The sequence below is a fragment of the Sarcophilus harrisii genome, chromosome 1 (genome assembly GCF_902635505.1).
Source record: "Sarcophilus harrisii chromosome 1, mSarHar1.11, whole genome shotgun sequence".
Lineage (NCBI taxonomy): Eukaryota > Metazoa > Chordata > Mammalia > Dasyuromorphia > Dasyuridae > Sarcophilus > Sarcophilus harrisii.
The window spans coordinates 147,977,834-148,000,068 of NC_045426.1; the positions used below are offsets into that span (position 1 = coordinate 147,977,834).

At 33.7% G+C, this 22,235-nt stretch overlaps 1 protein-coding gene across 2 annotated transcripts in view; it reads left to right on the forward strand.

Moving 5' to 3' along the window:
• The window catches only part of RAB3C (RAB3C, member RAS oncogene family), a 320,415-nt gene that overhangs the window by 7,373 nt on the left and 290,807 nt on the right, over positions 1 to 22,235 (forward strand). For both annotated transcript variants that reach the window (XM_031965327.1, XM_012541040.2), the window contains exon 2: positions 15,623 to 15,850. In XM_031965327.1, the coding sequence (XP_031821187.1) occupies positions 15,623 to 15,850 (228 nt within the window). The remainder of the gene's footprint in view (positions 1 to 15,622; positions 15,851 to 22,235) is intronic.

A 22,235-nucleotide genomic window follows, 5' to 3' on the forward strand; every position in this document is an offset into this window, starting at 1 on the left:
TTATATTTCTGTTTCCTCAGTACATCCTCTTTATACTTTCACTAAAGAGACACTTTGAAGCCATTCCTAAGTAATCCATCTCTCCATTTCTAATATGAATTGTTCTACAATAGCCAAGAATTGAAATATTCTGTAGTTCTTCTGTTGGGACAAAATTGGGAGACATTTCCCCAATCTTGGCTTTCTAAGGTTTGGAAACTGAATTCTAGATTTCTCCTTGGACTCACACTGTGTGTGTGTGTGTGTGTGTGTGTGTGTGTGTGCAAATCATATAATTATTCCTGAGGTGAGGAGGAGTGCTGAGAGGGCTCCTGTGAGTGGTCATGGGCTGGGGTTTACTATGTGGTAAGCATGAGTTTGGTGGGTCATTAGGTTTCATCATATAGTTATGGGATAATTATATAATCATATAATTATTTAGATGTTTGCCCTTGGTTGAGATGAAGTACTTCATTGGATACAAATAATTTCATATATGTAGCAGTCTATACACTCTTTCATACTTATAATCTCACAGTCATCAAACGTTAGGGATGTTTACAATAAATACATAAATAGGCACTTGCTTGTTTCTCCTACATCAGAAATCCACACATCCCTGTGATAAATTGAGATAGACAAATGCCCTTGAGATAAGAAATATGGACACTGGCAGAGTTTTAGAAAGCTTTTTTTTTTTTTAAGAAAAAAAATGTTATATAATTCATGACATGAGAATCTTTAAAAAAGCACACTGGTCAATTAAACTTCTTGTAGGGAAAGCACAATGTAAATGCAAATAAGAAAAACAATAATCACAGTAGCTTTTAAAAAACTATTTCTTTTAGATTTCCTGAAAGAGAAAAAAGACTCTCTATGAATACCTTCTAATTTATCTGATTTCCATATCATTTCATTTTCTATCAACTGTCAAACCATTTTTCCTCTTTGGCAATGAGCTAAAGATAGTTTTCCAAGCAAGGCTATAGACTACAAGTTAATTTTTTAATAATTTAAAGATAAACACATGTAACAAGTGTATTTTTGGTTTTGTTAAGAAACTTGTTGTTTGGTTATGACAATGAGAAAATTCTTTTTAAAGTTTAACCTTTTCTCCAAAAATAGTTTTTAAAAACCTGACTTGTTTTAAATTTGTTTCAGTGATTTATAGGCTTATTTTATACTACGGTATCTAATGAGGTGTTCCTCATTCCTCCTTCCCTTTTCAATAGTAAGGGAACCTACAGAGCCTCTAAGACGCCCTTATCACACTGAGATAGCCCAGCACAGAGCAGAATGCCCTAGGTGAATGGCAGGATTAGCAATGTCCTGTATTCTATTTCCTGTGTATTAATTTGCTTTGGGTTCTGTTTTGGGATACAAATGTAGCAGCCTAATTTCTCTAAGGAATATCTTCATGGCAGTCTTTCTGCTTAGAAATTATGAAGGGTTCCTCTGCTCTTTCATTCTCCACTTGTTCTAAGATGATCTTAAAATGGATTCTGGGGGGTGGTATGATAATAATAGCTGATATAGTACACTCAAATGTATAAATAATTTTCCATCCATTATCTTACTTGAATCTTATAATAAACCAGGAAGATCAGATATTGTAGACACTACTGTTCCCATTTTACAAGTAAGGTAACTGAGATTCAATGAGGTAAAATGACTTGTATGGTATATGTGTATATATACATATGTAGTATACACACACATATATCATATGTATACATATATAATATGCACATACATAGTATGTTATATATAGTATATATACACATATATAGTATACACATGCATATATAGTACATACCCATGTATCACATATGTATAAGTAATAGATATATACATAGTATGTGTATAACACATGTACATTATATACATACTATATATGCATGTATATGCCATATATAGATATATTATTTGTATGTATATGCTATATAGATGTATGTGTATACTACATATATACTGTATATACTATACATTATATACAAATACATATGCTAGTATGTATCAGAAGTAGTGACTGGTAAATGTTTTATATCAGGTTGATACATACATATCTATACATGTCTGTGTTTAATATAAATGTATATAAACACAAAACATTGAAGCAGCTAGATGGCTAAGTGAATAGAATTTTGGGTCTGGAGTCAGGAAGGCTTAAATTCAGATTTGGCTTCAGTCTTATTAGCTGTGTGACTCTAAGCAAGTCACTTTCCCTCTTCTTTAATCTGCAAAAGGAAATGGTAAACTGTTTCAGTGTCTTTGCCAAGAAAATCTCAGATGGGATTACAAAGAGTTAGGCACCACTGAAATAACTGAACAATAACACAAAGAGATAGATCATCAGGCAAATTGCAAGTGTTTCATCGTTATTGTAGAATTACTGAAATGGAAAGCATCTTATAGGAGGCCAAAAAATTTCCCAGAGGAGACCAGGACTGGTCAGTAAATTGAAATGATAAGTGGTTAGAAGTAAAAGGTGAGACTAGTCTTATTATTATGGCTATTTGGGAAAGAATATTTACAATAAAAATTTCTCAAGACATTTTCCAGAGGACCAGCTGTAATTTTTAAAGTATCAATAAAAAATTACTTAGGATTTAATTATTTGATAGGGTTTTAAAAATTAGAAATCTTTAATATAGAATTGTGGTATTTTTTCACATTCTATATAAAATAGCATGGTGTAGTAGATAATCTGTCCAGGAAGAGGTAGCTAGGAACTGGGTTCAAGAACAAATTCTGATCCATAGTGCCTATGTGATCTTCAACCTCTTAACTTCTTAGTGCTCCAATCTCTTTAAGACTAGAAGGTTCAGAAAGAGATTGTCTTGCATTACTAGAATTTCCTCATCTGGGAATCCCCTTTAACCAATGATCATATTTCTAGTCCTGATCCCTATCTTATTTGGAGAAAATACAATGCTTATTCTCCAGTTAATACTGAGAAACTTTATTTGTTTGAAGCTTGATTTTCTTTTCTGTTAATGTCCTTTCAAGAAAAAATTGCTATATAGTTTGAGTTGGAAAACTTCCTCCTGTATATAATTCTGCTTGGATTATTACTATTTATTTGTTTGTTTATGTATTTATTATTATTAGAAGAGGAGAGGTGGGTTTGGGGCAGGATAAGGAGTAAATGAATTGTCTTTGAGCACTACAACTGTCTTTGGAGATTCTGATTCTTGAGCAGTCATTCTTTTACAATATACACTACAACTTTACTCCTCAATGATTTCCAACAATTATGGAAAATCTATATACCAGTTTGTTCCCTGGAGGAAAAAAATTCTTTCTTCCTACAATGGCTCATTGTTGTAGTGTATATTGTAAAAGAATGACTGCTCAAGAATCAGAATCTCCAAAGACAGTTAAATGAATTGTCTTTGAGCACTACAACTAGCTACTGCAATGTTCTTTCTGAAAGCACAAAGTTCCTGATTCAGTAGTAACCTCGGAAGGACAGTTGATGAACAAAGACAATAAGAATTAGGGTGGGTTGAATCATAGATTGCAGAATTGTTCCCATAGGTGTGGTGAGATGTGATCAGCCATATTTTTCAGAATTCCATCTATCCAGGCAAATTGGGCATTTCTGCTCTCTCTATTAAAGATGCAACTTTGCTGAACTCATGCAATTACAGGTGTTTTCACTTTCCTGACAGTTATTTTTCTGATCAATCAGTGAGGAGGGAGAGTAACAACTTTCTAAGCTTCCATGTTCATATCTCCTGGAGCCAGATTTGACGAGACAGCCTCCCCCTAATTGGCTAGTTGTCTTTCTATCATGTTTACCCCACCTACCTTCTATTTTTGCAATACCCCTGAGAAAGAAAGAAACCCATGATTGCATGTAGTATTCCACAAAAAGAAAGAAATCCATGAGCCATTGTAGGAAGAAAGAATTTTTTTCCTCCAGGGAACAAACTGGTATATAGATTTTCCATAATTGTTGGAAATCATTGAGGATGACTCAATGACTATAGATTAAGAACAAGTCCTTTTCCTAGAATCACACAACAGTAGAATTGGAAAGGACCCTAGGGACTAATACAAGACTTTTTTTGATAGAAAATGAGAGTAGAGGAGGTGTAATCACATAATTTAGAAATGTCAGAGTCAGGGGACTTGAATTTAGGGCTTCTGACTTTAGGTATAAAATGTGGGGGTTCTTTGCTTTATTATGATATCCATATATGGAAAGTAAAAGTATAAATGAAATTTTAAAACTTGAAATAGGAAGGAAACAAGAATTTATTAAGCATCTATTTTGTGCTAGCTTCTATGCTAAGTGCTTTTCAAATGATATCTCATTTGATCTTCATAATAACCCTGGGGGAGGTATTATTATTATTATCCCCATTTTATAGTTAAGGAAACTGAGATGGAAATTAGATGATTTTCCCAGAGTCACATAGCTGAGATTTATCTTAGGCTGGGTTTAAACTCAGATCTTCTTGACTTGAGACCCAGGGTTTATCCATTATGCCACCTAGCTCCATCTGAGAACATTGAGAAACTTAGTGGTTGGTGTTATTCCATATTTGTAAATTAAAAGAAATAAAATTTTAAAAAGTTTTATTTATTTTGCTTTTAAAAATGTTTATATCAATAAGCTACAAGATAGAAAGCATTGGGTATTAAATCCTGCTGCCACATAAATTGATATAGTATAGTCTAAAGTTTTCATTTTATGGTTGGCTTTAGTAATTTAAGTGAGAGAAGAAAGGAAGAATGTATTGTGAAACTTCCCCTCACACCCTCTTTAGTCAATTTGTCTATCTCCTAAAAGTTGGTGGCATAAATTATGGAAAAGATCTACCTCATCTTGCTGTATTTCTAGTCCCAAAGATCATTTAGTATTAAAGTAGTGCATCAAGGTCACTGCTTTTTCTTATCTGCCCAACTGATGATATTTTAGGACAGCAGCTTAGTATAATAAATAGTGTATTTTGTTTTGTTTTGTTTTGTTTTGTTTTTTATTTATTTATTTTATTTTATTTTATTTTTATTTAATAGCCTTTTATTTACAGGATATATGCATGGGTAACTTTACAGCATTAACAATTGCCAAACCTCTTGTTCCAATTTTTCACCTCTTACCCCCCCACCCCCTCCCCTAGATGGCAGGATGACCAGTAGATGTTAAATATATTAAAATATAAATTAGATACACAATAAGTATACATGACCAAAACGTTATTTTGCTGTACAAAAAGAATCAGACTCTGAAATATTGTACAATTAGCTTGTGAAGGAAATCAAAAATGCAGGTGTGCATAAATATAGGGATTGGGAATTCAATGTAATGGTTTTTAGTCATCTCCCAGAGTTCTTTTTCTGGGCATAGCTGGTTCAGTTCATTACTGCTCCATTGGAAATGATTTGGTTGATCTCGTTGCTGAGGATGGCCTGGTCCATCAGAACTGGTCATCATATAGTATTGTTGTTGAAGTATATAATGATCTCCTGGTCCTGCTCATTTCACTCAGCATCAGTTCGTGTAAGTCTCTCCAGGCCTTTCTGAAATTATCCTGTTGGTCATTTCTTACAGAACAGTAATATTCCATAATATTCATATGCCACAATTTTAATAAATAGTGTATTGGAGTTAGAGGTCAGAAAGATATGGATTTAAATCCTACCTCTTATGTTTACTAAGTTTATGACTAAGGATAAGTCATTTAACTTTTCTGTGCTTCAGTCGCCTCAGATGTCAAATGAGGGGATTGGTCTAGATTTCCTTCCATCTCTAAATCTTATTTATGGTCCCACTGACTCTTCCTCTCAAACTACCTTTTATTTATTTGGCATTTGTTCTATGTATATGTATACATGTGTGTATATACATATACATAAATATATACATATATACTATATATATATTCCTTAATTATAATGTAAGCTCCTTGAAAGCAGAGACCATTTGTTTTTTTGTTTTTTTCTGTGTCTACTGCCTAACTTTATTCCTAACAGTTACCACTATGAAAAAGGATGTGCAGGAAGATGTAGGAGTGAGTTTATGATACATGGATATAGCCTAAGTGAGTGAAGCCCAAAGTCAGAAATAATTCAAGAACCTGGCTACATAGTCCTTAGATCCTGGAACACTTATCTTCAAACAGTTGTGAATCACTAAAGTCTCTGTCTCTTGGTTTCTTCCCTGCTGGGAGAAGAAGCTATTCCTGGCTATTGTCCTCTCAAATAACTCACACTGTCAGCTATCTCCAGTTGCTGCGGGCCTTCTACCCGTAGGCATGAAATAAGCTTTACTTCAAATCAAAAGGGAGGAAATTGGGTCTTTCATGTAACAATGAGAATGTAAACCTTTGGAGGGCAGGAACAGCCTTTTTTTATATCCCCAGTGCTTAATACAACTCCTGGGATCACATATTAAATTAAAAAAATTAAATAAAAATCATAAATTAAATGCTTAAACTAATTTTTTGTTAATATTTCATTTCTTTGTCTGTCTCTGTCTCTTTTTTCTCTGATATTATTTTGTTCAGTCAAATATACATTTAAAAATTTCCCTCTATACTTTAGAGGATCCATGATGGCACCAGTATAGGCACTTTCTCCATTGTTAAACATACCTTATGCAAGCCTTCCCGGTTTTTGTAATTCTTCTAAATATTTTTTCAGTAAACATTTTATAAGAGATCCATTCACTGTGTTGGAGCCTCTTTCTAGTTCTTGTGGATTTTCCTGGATATCACTGAATGCTCAGGGTGTCCATCTGTTACCCTTCCCTCTTACTACATGGCCAGCCCACATATTTCTCCATTCAGTCATTCATGTCTTTAATAAGGTCATTTATGCTACCTCTTATATGAAAAAAAAATTAGAAACTATCATATTTTAAAATGACAGTAAAAAAAATCTAATAACTGACATAGACATGGTGTAATTGACTTTCCTTAAGTCAAGGGCATAGTTACTCTTTCCATAGGTTCCCATTTGTTTTAGCTCTGAGTTTATAGCTAAAATGAGATAGTTGCCCTTCAGAGGAAAAAATCTCCCAGGACACATTTGATTTGCATAGTGATGGGCCAGTGCATCCACAGAGGGGAGCAAAGATCATTCTAGAGAATAGGGGTGGGGTAAATCTACTGTCAGGGTGAACTCTAACCACACCTTGGAGAGTCTTCAAATTGCTTGGAGTGATGCGCTTAGGCTAAGGAATCATTGCTTGCCAGGGGAACCCAGAAAAGAACAGGGAAGGTAGAGAAGATTCCTGTTCCTTCCCTGGGGGAGGAGATAATAGGGGGAGATGCAGGAAGAGAATTGATGTGACTAATATCTTGTCTTAAGTCTATATATAGTTCCTTGTTTCTGAGAAGTTTTTCCATATTTTTCCACACATAATCACATTTATTCTTACAATAATCCTGTGAGGTAGTGATTATACTTTGAAAGATAATAGAAAAGGGAAAAAAGGGATTTTTGTGGTTTTGCTAAAATTCCAAGTCAGTGACAATGATGAGTAGGAAAAAACACTGGGCTGAGAGTCGGGAGATCTGAGCTCTACCACTGATCTTTTGGGTGTGCTCAGGCAAATTATTTTACTTCTGTGGGAATCAGTTTCTTCATTTATAAAATGAAGGAGTTGAATTGGATGACCTCTAGATCCCATCAACCAAACAGTCAATAAGCAAGAATGAGATCCTAGCATTTTTGAGGGAAAGTGAGCAAAAAAGGACTTGAGCTGAATTTTAAAGGAAATGAGTGTTCTTTTCAAACATAATGGTATATCTCTTTCTTGTCTTTGAATCCTCAGTATCAAACATTGTGTTTGGTATGGAATCAGCTCTGAATAATTGTATGTTGCTATTTACTGTTGTTATGAAAAAGCTCCCCTGATAGAATATAAGTACTTTGAGGTCAGGTACTAGTTTGAATTTGCCTTTATATCTCCAGTAATGACAAAGTCCCTAGCACAGAGTCGTGTTTTTTAATAGTTTTATTTTTTCAAATACATGCAAAGATCATTTTTAATATTCACCTTTGCAAAACCTTGTGTTACAAAATTTTCCTTCCCCCCTTCCCAAGACAGAAAGCAATCTAATAAAGGTTAAATATGTGCAATTTTTCTAAACATATTTCCATATTCATTATGTTGCACAAGAAAAAATCAGATCCAAAGGGAAAAAAACGAGAAAGAAAAAAAAAAAACCAAGCAAGCAAACAAATAACAACAACAAGGTGCAAATACTATGCCTTGATCCACATTCCCTGTCCTCTCTCTAGATGTGGATGGCATATTCCATCACAAGTCTGTTGGAATTGTCTTGGATCATCTCATCTTTGAAAAGAGCCAAATCCATCACAGCTGATCATCATATAATCTTGTGGTTACTATGTTCAATGTTCTTCTGGTTCTACTCACTTCACTCAGTATCAGTTCATGTAAATTTTTTTAGGTTTTTCTGAAATCAGCCTGCTCATCATTTCTTATAGAACTATAATGTTCCATTACATTAATTTAACATAACTTATTCAGCCATTCCTCAATCCCAATTTCCAGTTCCTTGTCACTACAAAAAAAGGTTGCTACAAACATTTTTACATATGTGGGTTCTTTTCCCCACTGAATATATGTTAAATGAATGAATACATAAGTGATTAGAACTTTGATCTTCTAAGGCTCGCATCAAATCACTGACCCACATTCCATCATATTCAGGTGGTAAAATTTTGTAACCCAAGATCCAGGGTCCATTGGTATGTAACTCTCTTTTTATTGATGTAGATCAATGTTTTATTCTTGCATGAATAGCAGGGGAGAGCAGGAGAAATCCATAGTATCATAGGACACTTCTGGCTACCAGCTTTGAAAAATAAGATGGATAATGTCAACTCTCCTTCAGGTGGCTGAAGAGAGAAAGATTCTGGAAAGAGGTTAGCATGTAAAATTTGAATCATGTCCCCATTTCTAGCTTGCTGTGCAGAGACTTTGTTGAGATCTGAGATAAATTCTTTCTCTCAGTTGAGTTGAGATATATCACTCTTATTGGGAGAGTTCCTTCAGTTTATATTGTCTGTATGTATTTTCATATATAAGCATACATATATAAACTTGCTTATTTGTATATGTATGTGTGTGTATAAATAAACAGATATGTCATCTCTGATTTCTGTTTTTACTAAATTGAATAAATGGATTTCTTTGATACTGCTTTGTGTGTTCATTGTGTAACTGGTATTTAGTGGGAAGTCAAGTCTTGTATATAGAGGTTAATGCCTGCTTTCCATCTTAAGAAATAGCAGTCAGTTGATTCTGTAAGAAATGACCAGCAGGATGATTTCAGAAAGGTCTGGAGAGACTTACATGAACTGATGCTGAGTGAAATGAGCAGGACCAGGAGATCATTATACATTTCTTTTTTTTTAATAGCCTTTTATTTACAGGTTATATGCATGGGTAACTTTACAGCATTAACAATTGCCAAACCTCTTGTTCCAATTTTTCACCTCTTACCCCCCCACCCCCTCCCCTAGATGGCAGGATGACCGATCATTATACATTTCAACAACAATACTATATGATGATCAATTCTGATGGACGTGGCTCTCTTCAACAATGGGATGAACCAAATCAGTTCCATTTGTTCAATAATGAAGAGAACCAGCTACACCCAACAAAAGAACTCTGGGAAAGGAGTGTGAACCACAACATAGCATTTTCAATCCCTCTATTTTTGTCCGTTTGCATTTTTGATTTCCTTCTCAGGTTAAGTTTACCTTATTTCTAAGTCTGACTTTTCTTGTGCAGCAAAATAACTGTATGGACATGTATAAATATATTGTATTTAACATATACTTTAACATATTTAACATGTATTGGTCTACCTGCCATCTGGGGAAAGTATATATATATATATATATATAAAAGAAATAGCAATCAAGAAGTTAGCTTCAATCTGAAAACTACATCTCCTAGGCTACAAATGTGTAAGGGAACAGATAGATATAATTCTATCCCAGTATCCTCTCTCTCTTAGGAGAGCAGAATAGTCTCTGACTCCAACTTCCTGCTTTACCTCCAAGAGGGAATTAAATTCTCCATTGAAGAAGGTGGGGGGGATACTAGAAGTGGCACATGAATGGTCATCTACTAGGGATTTGGAGAGCCAGTTCCTAGCCAAAAACACGGTAGCATACTTCGATCTGAATCTCTAGCCAGAGACTGAGAAGGACAAACAGCAAAATAGCAAAAATGCTGCCCCATACAAAATTTTTTTTATAAAAGGTTTATTCACAAGAGGGAAACACAGCCTGCAGTCAATGTGACACCATTTGGCAGCTGTTTGAAAATGCCAGGCACTAGTATTTTCATTTGTGTTAAAAATATCACTTCTACCTGGGAGGTCTGAATGAGTTTTCTTTGGGTCTGCTTATTAACTAACTTGACAGCTAATATCTTAAAATTATTGTGTATATTCCTTGCCCTCTCAATAATTGTTTTCCTATCCTCTTCATCATTTTTCTGATTCTGAGGAATAAATGCAAAGTATTTTTTTATTGTTGTTGTTCTCTTTGTAATTTATCAGCCTATCAGGCTGCCATTATTAGGAGCAAGAACATAAATGTCTATTAACTTCTTTATGGATTCTTCTGATTCCAGATTCACCTTGTAATCCAGTTTAATGCTTCTAGGTATCAAGGTAAAAGTTTGAAGACAATTTTATTTGCCCATTTCTATGGTAAGAGAAAAATGTTTACTCATGTAAGATTTTGGGTACAAAAATAAGTAGGCTTTGGTTTTCTAGGATATTTGAATAATTGAGAATGTGAGAAACTAAATATGGTCATAATGAATGATACCAGTGATTGAGGTTAACAACTATTCTCTCTCTAATAGTAACATCCTTCATGACTCTTTCATGATCTCAAAAGTGAACATGTGCTCCGAAACATTCTGGTTTCTTTAATAAGTCATTATGACAAGTTAATCAATCAGATACAGATTTATTTAAACCATTCTTTTGAACAATACATTTTGTAAATTCAATACCTACTATGTAAATTGTCTTTACACCATTCAAAATTTTTAGCAAGATTTTCAAAAGAGAGCTGCTTTTCAAATCTGTGTAGGACACAAAGCTGAAAGAGATGAAATGACAAAAATCAACATTCAAAATGGTGAACAGGTGGGGGAAATGGACTGAATCCAACAAGATGAAATGAATATAACTAAATGTAAGGACACTTGGATTGAAAAAAATTACTTGAAAAGAAGATAAAAGAGACTGGACTTGATAGCAATTGTATCAAAAATTGGAATTTATAATTGACTATAAATTCAATATGAACCATTGGTGTGAGGCAGCTACTAATCAAAGAAAATCAGTCTTAGATTATATTAATAGAAGAGACCAAACCAGCTTTAGAAAGCTCTAATGTCACACAGCGAATAAATTACATCAGAGATGATATTTAGACACTGGACTCAGTCTTACTCCAGGTTTAGAAAGTTAGAGTAAAAGGTGCTCTGGAATAACCTGGATTCAAAAATCAGTTCTACCACTGACATTTTATACACTTCAGTTTCCTTATCTATAAAATCAGGGGGTTAGTTTTGTTTTTATTTTTTGTGATTGTTCAGTCATTTTAGTCATGTCATACTCTTCATTAAATGAGAGCTTTAATATCACTTTTATCACTGAAATATGATTGTGTGATCTTTCCTCTTTCCCAAAATTTTGTCCTTTTCCTAATTTTAATTAGCTTTCCATTGTACTTACTGCCACAGCAATAAAGCTATTTTTGCTGTTTCAGTAATGATTATGAGAAATATCTGCCTTTATTTTCAAATTTAATTTGAAAACGTATTTGTTTTTACAGGTTGTTTTGAAGACTTTATGTTTATATGAAGGAATAACAAGCTTTGGACTTTTTTTTGAACTATAGAGTTGTCAGTCAAATTACAGAGATATTGCTTACAAGCTCCTTTGAAATGCAATGCTGTCAAATTTCTTCATTTTATATCCCTGAGAAATTTGAGCTGCCTTATTCTTCAATGTCTTTAGGTTACTTGTAAACTAGCATTTATTCCATTGATCTAAATTTGTTCTTGTTTTCAAATAAAGCTGTAGTTTTGGTTGAGTTGCCTCCATTGGCTACCCCAAATATTGACTATATATTCCTAAAGTAAGGATCCTTTGAAAGGAAAAATAATAAGCATATATGTATCTACTGAAGAATTGCATTCCAGTGTTATGCAAACCAGGTTTAGGAATAAAGTATGACAAGGTATCTTCAATGCATACATATGTCGTCAGTCATTCAATGAGTATTAATAGCCTGTTAAATTTTATAGCAGGGACATCAAGGATGGAAGGCATACTAGGTGGTGGGGAGAGGGACCCTGCACTTTAAACCAGATTAAAATATAATTGAAAAGTATTTAACAAAAACACAATAAAACACAGATAATGTTCATACATGATTTTTTTTTGTCACTTTATGGCACAGACATCCTTTTATACAGTAGCCCCATTTCTATTTGAGCCTGTGCTAGTTGCTGGGGATACAAAAACAAAAATAAAACAATCTCTGCCCTTAAGGAGCTTCTAATCTCTTTGGAGAGAAAAATGTATACATGTATAGGTATATTTGTAAAAGATACAAAATAGATGCAAGACAATTGAAAAATGGTAGGTGTGACAGGAAATTCTAGAAGTTGAGGGTGGGACCAAGAAAGTCTTCATGGACATTCGAGATAAGTCTTAAAGGAAATAGGTATTCTAAGAGGTGCAAAGGAGAAGAGATTTATTTATGATTTATGATTCTTTGAAAAATTTAACAACAGAATCTTGTGTGATGCTCCATTGAAAAATTTATAGAAGAACCTGGACACGAATTGTCCAAAGTTAGATCACAAATTCATCACATGATCAAAGTAGAGTATATTACAGAGCATAGAGTAAGGAATTAGTCTTTATGCATTGATGTGGTCAGAACCACTATTATGCTACTTTCCCCCATAACTTTGACTGTAAGGTATGGATTGAAGATTTCATCTATTATATAAAGAATGCGAAGGGAGGGGAGAGTGATTAAGACAAGAATAACTGCAGGTATGATTGTTCAAATGGTTTCAACCTCTTGGGTGTCTATAGTACTGGTATGTGTTAGTTTTGTTGTGAGTATGAGAATTAACAAAAAAAACTTCAATGTCTCATTAATGGCTACTGAATAATATTCCAATTTCTTTTTATATAAGTTGAGGCCTTTAACAATTATACCTGCCTGGATTCATCTCCTATTATTTCCTTCCATTCACTCTATATTCCAATCAAACTGGATTATGTGTTTTCCTCTGAATATACCTTGCACTTTCCTCATTGCCTGCTTTTTCTTATACCGTATGCCTGGAATGACCGTCTTTTCCATTTTTGTTTATTGAATTTCTATCTAAACCTTAAATGTTACCATCCAAGAAGACATTTCTTACCCCTGCCTATTTTTAGTCACTGTTAACCCCTTGTTATTCCTATAGAAAGCCCTTTTAAAAATAAATTTCCTTTTTATTTATTTATTTATTTTATTTAATAGCCTTTCATTTACAGGTTAAAAATAAATTTCCAATAAATTTCTTACATACTTTTGTTTTTGTTGTGTTTCCTACTAAGTGAACTCCATGACAGAAAGGTTATATTTCTGATATCTAGCATGATGCTCTGATCATATAATGCAGGATTTTCATAAATATTCATTAAAGTAATAAACAACAAAAACAATGGAAAAGATACTGAGGAATAAGTAGCATTAGCCAATGTTCACAACTCTTCAACTGCTTTTATTAAATTGTCAGTGCTTCTTCTTTGGAAAGAGCACCTATTTTGAATTGATTCAGACACAAACATGTAGCCACAGACAATATATATTTATAGCTACTGTGTGGAGAACATTGTCCTCTACATATATGTTTGTATGTTTTTAATAATTGAAGATGAAACTGCTTTCAATATTCTTCATATACCCACATCTTGACAGTTTGCAAGATTTTCAATGTATTAATTTTAGTGCATTGTCTTAGCTGAAAGCCATGCCATTGTAGACAGAATGGGATTCTTCTAACTTCTTAAAAATGTAGAGCCCTTCTTAAAAATGTAGAGGGGCAAATTTCTTAACCCCAATTGCTTCAGCAAAAAAAAATGTAGAGCTTTTTGGCACTGAGGCAGGAGTTGAGGCAATGCCTGGAAAGGGATGGTCTCAAAGATGATCCTTTCTTCAAAAGTATCAAAATAGTCTATATGGAACCCGAACCTGATAAAATATGTAATGAGATTGACAGTATGGCCACTACTATAGGATAGTATAGCAACTTTACCCAATTTAATCATGCCTTATTTCTCCCAGTTACAGAGCCACTTTTAGAAACTTGCAAATGACCAATCTATGAAGTAGAATACAAATGGATTTGAAAAAATTATATTGGAAAAATATTTTCTACATGAAAGCAGTTAACTTGGTTAGATTTGACAGCTATGTAGAGCTGAGACAGCTAGATGGTATAGTAAATAAGGTGCTAAACCTGAAGTCAGAAAGATAAGTCTTCCTGATTTTAAATCGAGCCCCAGATACTCTGTGATCCTGAACTAGTCATTTATTTCACCCTGTATGTCTCAGTTTCCTCACCTGTAAAATGAGTTGAAGAAGGAAATGGCAAACCACTCCAGTTTATCAAGAAAACACCAAATGAGGTCATGATGAAATGGACATGACTGAAAGGAACAAACAACAACAACAAAAGTAGGACTGGAGGCATTTTTTTTTATTAGTTTCTTTAAGAAGCTTTTATCTTCAGGATAAATACCTCTATATTTTGTTATATAACTTCTTAGCAAGTGCATTTCGAATCACTAGAAAAGAGTTATTCCTTTTTGATAAGATCTGGCACATAAGAATCCTAATCCCACTCTTGCCATGTACTGACAGATCTGTCTAGTACACAATTATGCTATTTTAAGATTTCAGTTTAGAACATTTATATGAAATGAGATGACCTGGCTTCAAATCTTATTTTCTCTCACATGCTCCATAAGTGGTTTTGGGCAAGTTACTTGTCTAGCCCTCAGTTTCCTCACTTGTAAGTAGGGAGACTTGGATCCATTGACTTCAAAGATTTCTTCTAGTTCTACTTTGATGACTCTGTTTTAATGTAATTGTGTTAATTATACAAATATGCTTTTGGTTATGAAAGCAAAATTAAGAGTGAATGCAAGTTATCCAATTAATTCAATTCACATATTATTATAAAAAGTTTGGGAGGTTAAATTATCTGGATTATTTGTCTACATACTTAATATGCAATGGAAAATTTCTGCTTTTCATGTGATCTGGGTAGGCATGAATTTGGTGATCTGATAATTTCCATACACTAAACAGGAATTGGTAACAAAAGCAATCAGCACAGCTGCAAAAAAAAAATCTTGAAGTTTTGCTGTTTTCTTATACACCAAGGGATTATCACCATGGAGACCAGCATCTTTGAAATATAGGGTCCCTCTTGGTCTGCCTTCTGAGTAGTCAAGTCTCTGTTGCTGAGGAAATCAATTAGGAGTTTGCTATTGTGTTTCTTGTCCTGTAAGAGACCATTCACAACCTCTTTTGTTTTAAATCACAGATGGCCTCAGCCCAGGACTCTAGGTATGGACAGAAGGACACCTCGGACCAGAACTTTGATTACATGTTCAAACTGCTCATCATTGGGAACAGCAGTGTGGGGAAAACTTCCTTCCTCTTTCGTTATGCAGATGATTCATTCACATCTGCATTCGTCAGCACTGTTGGCATTGACTTCAAAGTAAAAACCGTCTTCAAAAATGAAAAGAGAATCAAGCTTCAGATATGGGTAAGTAATGCAGAAATTTATGGTGATATCTGGTCATCAAGAGTTTTAATGGTGAGACCGACAATCATCATTGTCATCAAGTTTGGAAAGGAAAAGGGTTTAAAGAAAAAGATAATGTTTTATTATTGACATATTGAGTTTAAAACATTTATTGAAATCCAATCTAATGTGTCTGGAGATATAAGACTAATGGTCAGTGGAGAAGTTAGGAATTAATAGGTATATTTGAGAATTGTCAGTATAGGAAGGATAATTAAATCCATGGGAGCTAATGAGTTCACCAAGTGAAGTAATGCAAAGGAAGAAGAGAAGAGGATCCAGAATCCTATAGGACATCTTCAGTTGATGGAAGTCCCATGGATGGAGATCAAGTAAAGGAGATTAAGGATAGTTTTCATGGATTTCCAGAATACTTCTGTTCTTTATTAATCTCTTTGGGAGGGTCATTATCCATACTCCATTCTATATATATATATATTGATATACACTCTGCTGTGGGTTCCCTTCTTTCTCTGTTCTCTTGGTCATCATTCTCTTGGTTCAACTATCATCTCTATGAAAATTATTCAAATTTACATATTCAGACTTCATCTCTTATCTTAGATTTAATCCTAATGGATGTCTTTGCTTGAATGACCCATCAGTATCACAAAAGTAACATATCCCAAACTAGCATCACATTTCATCTTAAATATATATCTTTCCCAACTTCCCTATTTCTATCCAAGATATTGTCATCCTTCTAATCATTAGTGTTCACAGAATCATTAGAGTCATTTTAACACTTCACTCTTCCTCACTACCCCTCATATCTGTTCAGTTGCCAGGGTTTGCTGATTCTACTTTCACTTTCCCCTTTTCTCTGCTCACAAAGCTATCATTGGCTCTTTCCTGGACTATTATAAAAACCCCCTAACTGATCTCACCCATCCCAAGCATCTTTGCCTCCTCCATCTACCATCCACATTAGGAATATCATTGACATTCCTAAAATATAGGTATAAGCATATTGCTACTTGCTCTAGAAGCTTCAATGGTTCTCTATTTAAACTATAGGATAAAATACAGAATTTTCTAGTTGACACATTCACCTTTCACTATTTGGTGAAATATTTCAGCCTTTCATCATTTGGCTCTAATCTGACTTTCTAGGCTATAATTGCCTATTATTCTTGCTCAAATACCCTATGTTCCATTAGTGGATTGTTTACTTTTCTCCATTCATGACCATCCATCCATTATCTTCCTGCTTTTACCCCACTCCTATACCTAGAAGGTTCTGTTCCTTACATGTCTGACCCTCTGATCTTATCAAGGCTGAGTTCAAGTACCACCTCACATACAAATCTTTCTTGATTACCTTTATTTATTTTGCTACTGCTCTCCCCAGTAATTATTTACATTATATAGATTATTTACCTTGTAGAGTTTTTTTTTGTTGTTGTTGTTGTCCTCCTCCAATAGATTATAATTGAACTGAGGATACTTTTTATTTATGTAAACTCAACATCTATTTTCCATTGTCAGAAATAAAAGCCTGAAAAAGTTAACTGATTTGAACAAGTCTTATTTAAACATTGCAAAGGAGGAATCTAGTAAAGACATGAAAAAGATAAGGAAAAGGTTGTACCTTGATCTTGGTACTCATTTGATGATTCCATGGTTCTTTGCTTTACTGACTTAATCAGCTCTGGTAAGATTATTTAGCTGTGTTAGCTGCATAATGTTTAATGATTATGATGCTTCATTCATTTGATAGCATTTTTGGAATTGATAGAAATTACACAGCAATTCATATAGATGTCATCTCATTATACTCTGATAAACCAAGCTGTTCCATTTTCTTAGCAATATTTTATTAATTTCCTCCTAATGATGAAATAATTCATTAGGAAAAGATGTACCTTTATATCAATTGTTAAATAGATCAGAGTAACAAAGGTGCTTTTTCAGAAAAATATTTTAAAGATATAAATATATTCAGAAATTTTATGATGAAAGGCCCTACCCTCATTTAACAGATGAGAAAACTGTAAGTATAAGATTAGGATCTCTGATGATGGATATATAGGGACTGGATAACTAATTATGGAAAGTATGTCAAACGAATAAAATAGATAAGCCATATGGTCATTTTAACCAAAAGGAATTGCTATCTAATCATATAATTATAGATCTCAGCAAACAGTCCTATTAAGAGGATACTTTTGGTCAAGAAAGATATGCAGAGGATGGTAGAAAATATTTCTCAGAACCCTTCACAAGATACCAGGTGAATGGTTTTCCTCTTTGTTCATATCTTCGTGACATTTTTGGTAGTGTTGACATTTTCCTGCATTGAAAAATAATACTCTGTCTATCTGTGTTACTCCTCTGCTCAAAAGCCTTGAAAAGCATTAACTTGTCTCTTGGATAAAATTGAAATCTTTTATTTTGACTTTTTTGACCCTCTAAAATCTGGCTCCTATCTTTCAAGCCTTATTTCATACTATTCTCTCTTATGTATTCTATTTTCCCTGTACTCTTTCTTGCTTTCAATCTACTCTCACTAACCTATTCCCCCTACCCCCAACTATTTTCTTTACTTTTCAGAATCCTTATCTTCCATCAAGGTTCAACTCAGGTGCTCATTTCTCTATGACTCATTCCCTGATGCTGATGAAAGTGTTAGTATTCTCAATTTTTCCTGGAACATTTTTTTTCTGGATGTCTCCTTTATCTTTATATACTAGAATGTGTTATGTCTATCTGTTTAGATTCATATTTATCTTTCCAGAATTTATGTTTTTTAAATTAAGAAACTGTATTTTTTGAAAATTCCACTGCCTAACATTGTAACTTGCCCATAATAAGTCCTTAGTACAAGATGTCTGTGGAATTGAATTGAATTAGGAACCCTCTCTAAACATGATGCCATCTGTAATGTCATTTTAGATTAGGTAATGTCTTTTACTCCATTTTACAAATTTGAGGGGCTCTCAATATGCTCTCATTAATTAATCAATTGTATGCTCTCAATAAAATTTTCCTAAAGTCAGAGATCAATCTATAGTTGATTTGACCACTGCCTCTTCATCAAAGTGGCACTTTAAGGAGAAGTGCGGACACAGTATGACTGTGTCTTGTGCCAACCCTGAGGGGCAAGGTGAAGAATAGAAATAGCAGCTGGTGAAATCATTCTTGGCAAGGATACTAAGAATTGCTTGCCATGTTAAAACAGGTCATTTCACACTTGACCCATTATTTTTTCCTAGCTCTCATTCACTTGTATGAAGATCTTAGCTTCAAGAAAAATCCATTTCCCTAAATATGATTTGGCTAAGAAAATGTGTTCTTGTGACTTAGAGTAGGACTTCTATCATTAGTTAAATTCTAATTCTTTACCTTAGAGCTAAAGGTAACAGATTCCAATCTAGTTAGTTCAACTTCTTCATTTTACAGATATGAAAACTGAGCCCTATTAAGGTAAAGGGACTTACCCAAAGTGGCAAGTAGCAAAAGTCAGAGGTAGGATTCAAATCTGGCTCTTCTGACTTCAGAACCAATTCCCTTTCTACAGTGCTATACTATTCCCCATGGGTGTTTTTATCTTTGATAGGAATGGAGTAGTAGAAAGTACTAAGCTCCTAGCTGTGAGGTAGGAGACCAGGATTGTTAATTTTATATCGTACATCATCATTCATTACCAGCAGATACTTATCAAAGCCTGTTATGTACTAAGTACTATGCTAGCTGCAGGAGATTCAAAGACAAAAATCAAACAGCCTCTGCCTTCAAGGAGCTTATTTATATTGAGGAAAAACAACATGCATATTTTTGTGACTATAAAAACATACAGATACCAAGAATTGGGGTGGAGAGAGGTAAGGAAGAGAAGACATTAGCATAGATGTTAGGGGAAATTAGGAAATGTGTCATTTAGGTGCTTGAACTGAGCCAGGAAGAAAAGTAAAGATTCTAAGAAGTAGGTATGAGTAGCCAGTTCCTTCCAGGAATGGAAAACAGCCTTGCAAACACACAGAGATAGAAGATGGAAATTTATGTGGGAGGAAGATCCCTTTGGCTGGACCAGAGAGTCCATGAAAAAGAGTGAACCAAAAGATAGAATGAAGCCAAAATATGAAGCGGCAACAACCACATAGAAATGGAACATTTTTCCCTAAGAAGTCCCTTTCCCCAGCCCACATGTACTCTAATACAGTTGACATTATTAGTAGTAATAAGTATCCACATTTCCATAGTGATTTATTTAAGGTTTGCAAGTTTATTCATTCAACAATATTTATTAAGCACCTATTATATGCAAAGGACTGTGGGATCTCTGATGAAGAATAAATTTAAGTCTCTGCCTTCACAGAGCTTACAGTGTAGTAGTAGAGATAAGACATGCTCTCATATAACTATAATATAAGAGAGTATGTGAAAGTGAAATGAGGGAATTATGAACAAAGGGAGATGGAAAAACAGAGGAAATCACTTTTAGTTTGAATTAAGGTATGGAGTGATATAGAGAATGGAGATGAATGCAGCAATGTTCCTTTTCTGCTATTACTCCCATTGTTCAGTAAGGTAAAGAGGGAGAAAGAATAGAATACAGAAGTAAGGAGCCTTGGAGATAGAAGACTCCATCTTTGAAAGGGGAGATTCTAATGCATCCCCCTCTAACCTTGTTCTTAGAAATGGAACAATTACATCATTGATACTACATCCTGACAATTAAGGTGAATCTGGTATTTTGAGTTATAAAGGCTTATGTTACAAAAGGCAAAATGCTAATCAATTAGGAGAAATGATATAGTGGAACAGGTCAGGAAATTTTCCTCTATTGGCAAAATTTTTATGGAGAGTAACTTGTCCTACTGATGACATCCTTCCTGACTTTAAGAAGCAAAAATGATGGGTAATGATAGTATAATAATCCATTCTTCATCTTCCCTAGAAGAACCTAAAGCCACAATTTAAAAAAAAAAAGATCATTAGGAAAATTAAAATCTCCTCCTGGCTATTCCACTTGAATATATATATATATATATATATATATATATATATATATATATATATATAATTGCCTCAGAATTATTTCAATCAGAAAAATATCTTTCCTTTGGTGCTTGGTTAACATTTTTCTTAATATATTCATGGGCCTGTCTACCTTTCACTAAATTTTCTGGCTTGTTATTACATTCTCATTGTATTTTTATGGTCTTTAATCCCCATGTTAAAAAGACTTTAAATGAGTTTTCTATCCATGCATTTTTGCAATGTGAATCAATTCATGGAAAATCCAATATTTTAAAATTTTCAATTATAGACACATGTTTTACTTTGGATTTTCTCAAACTTTCTTTTTACTTACAAAAGAAACAGTATAGTTTTGAGGAAATAGTATACAAGTGAAATTCCTGCCTGCTCTGCTATTTATTTTCTATGTAAATCATGTAAATCATTAGACTTTTTCTCTATAAAAGAAAGCTATTTAACTCCATATTTTATAAGATCATTTCTCACTCTAGATTCTACATTTTTTTTATTTCTAATATCTGGATTAATCTTAAATGCTTAATTTAGGTTAGATTTATATAAAATTAAGGGAAGAGAAGTTTTGTCTATGATCTGGTCCTAATGGGATGAAAAGTCACATAATTTCCACCCTAAAATGTCCCTTATGTTCCAAATGATTATTTGCTTTGTAGTTTTAAAATTATTTTTATTATACACATAAAAATGTTATCAAAAAAATAATTAAATATAATAGTGTATAGTAGCATTGTATTTGTATGGTCCCCTATACCTCTGCATCTGTGTGGTCTTCCCTCTGAATGAAGGATCATTGTCAGTCAACAACATACCTTCTTTCATACTGTTATCTCTATCTCAAATTATTCTTATCTAGATGTTAAAATCATTCAGTTAATTACTCACATCATAATTTGGCAAGTCATTATTTTTCTTTTTCTTCAAATGTGACAATTAAAACCTTCATTCAAGGTTGATTACCTTAGCAAGTAATTCCATCAAAATATTAAAATATGCGACAGAAATGTGCATTTTGGGTGGCAATCACACCAACTTTCTGCATACCCCAAAGTAGAACCTTCCTTTCAATGACTACTTTTTCAACTACTCCTACTACAGGATGAAAGAAATAGAAGTTCATGTGCTTAATGCAAAACTCTCTTTGGCTTTTGCCTTCAAAGGCCATTTGCACAAATATATTCATTCTATCCCTAGGAAGTCATTTTGGGATTCATGTATTCTTTGTTCCAAAGACTTCTGGGAGATATAATTTTACATATGTATATATATGGAATGTATTTAGGAGATATAATTAATAGGGAAAGCAAACAAGTATCCCAGATATGGGTCTACTAAACAAGTAAATAAA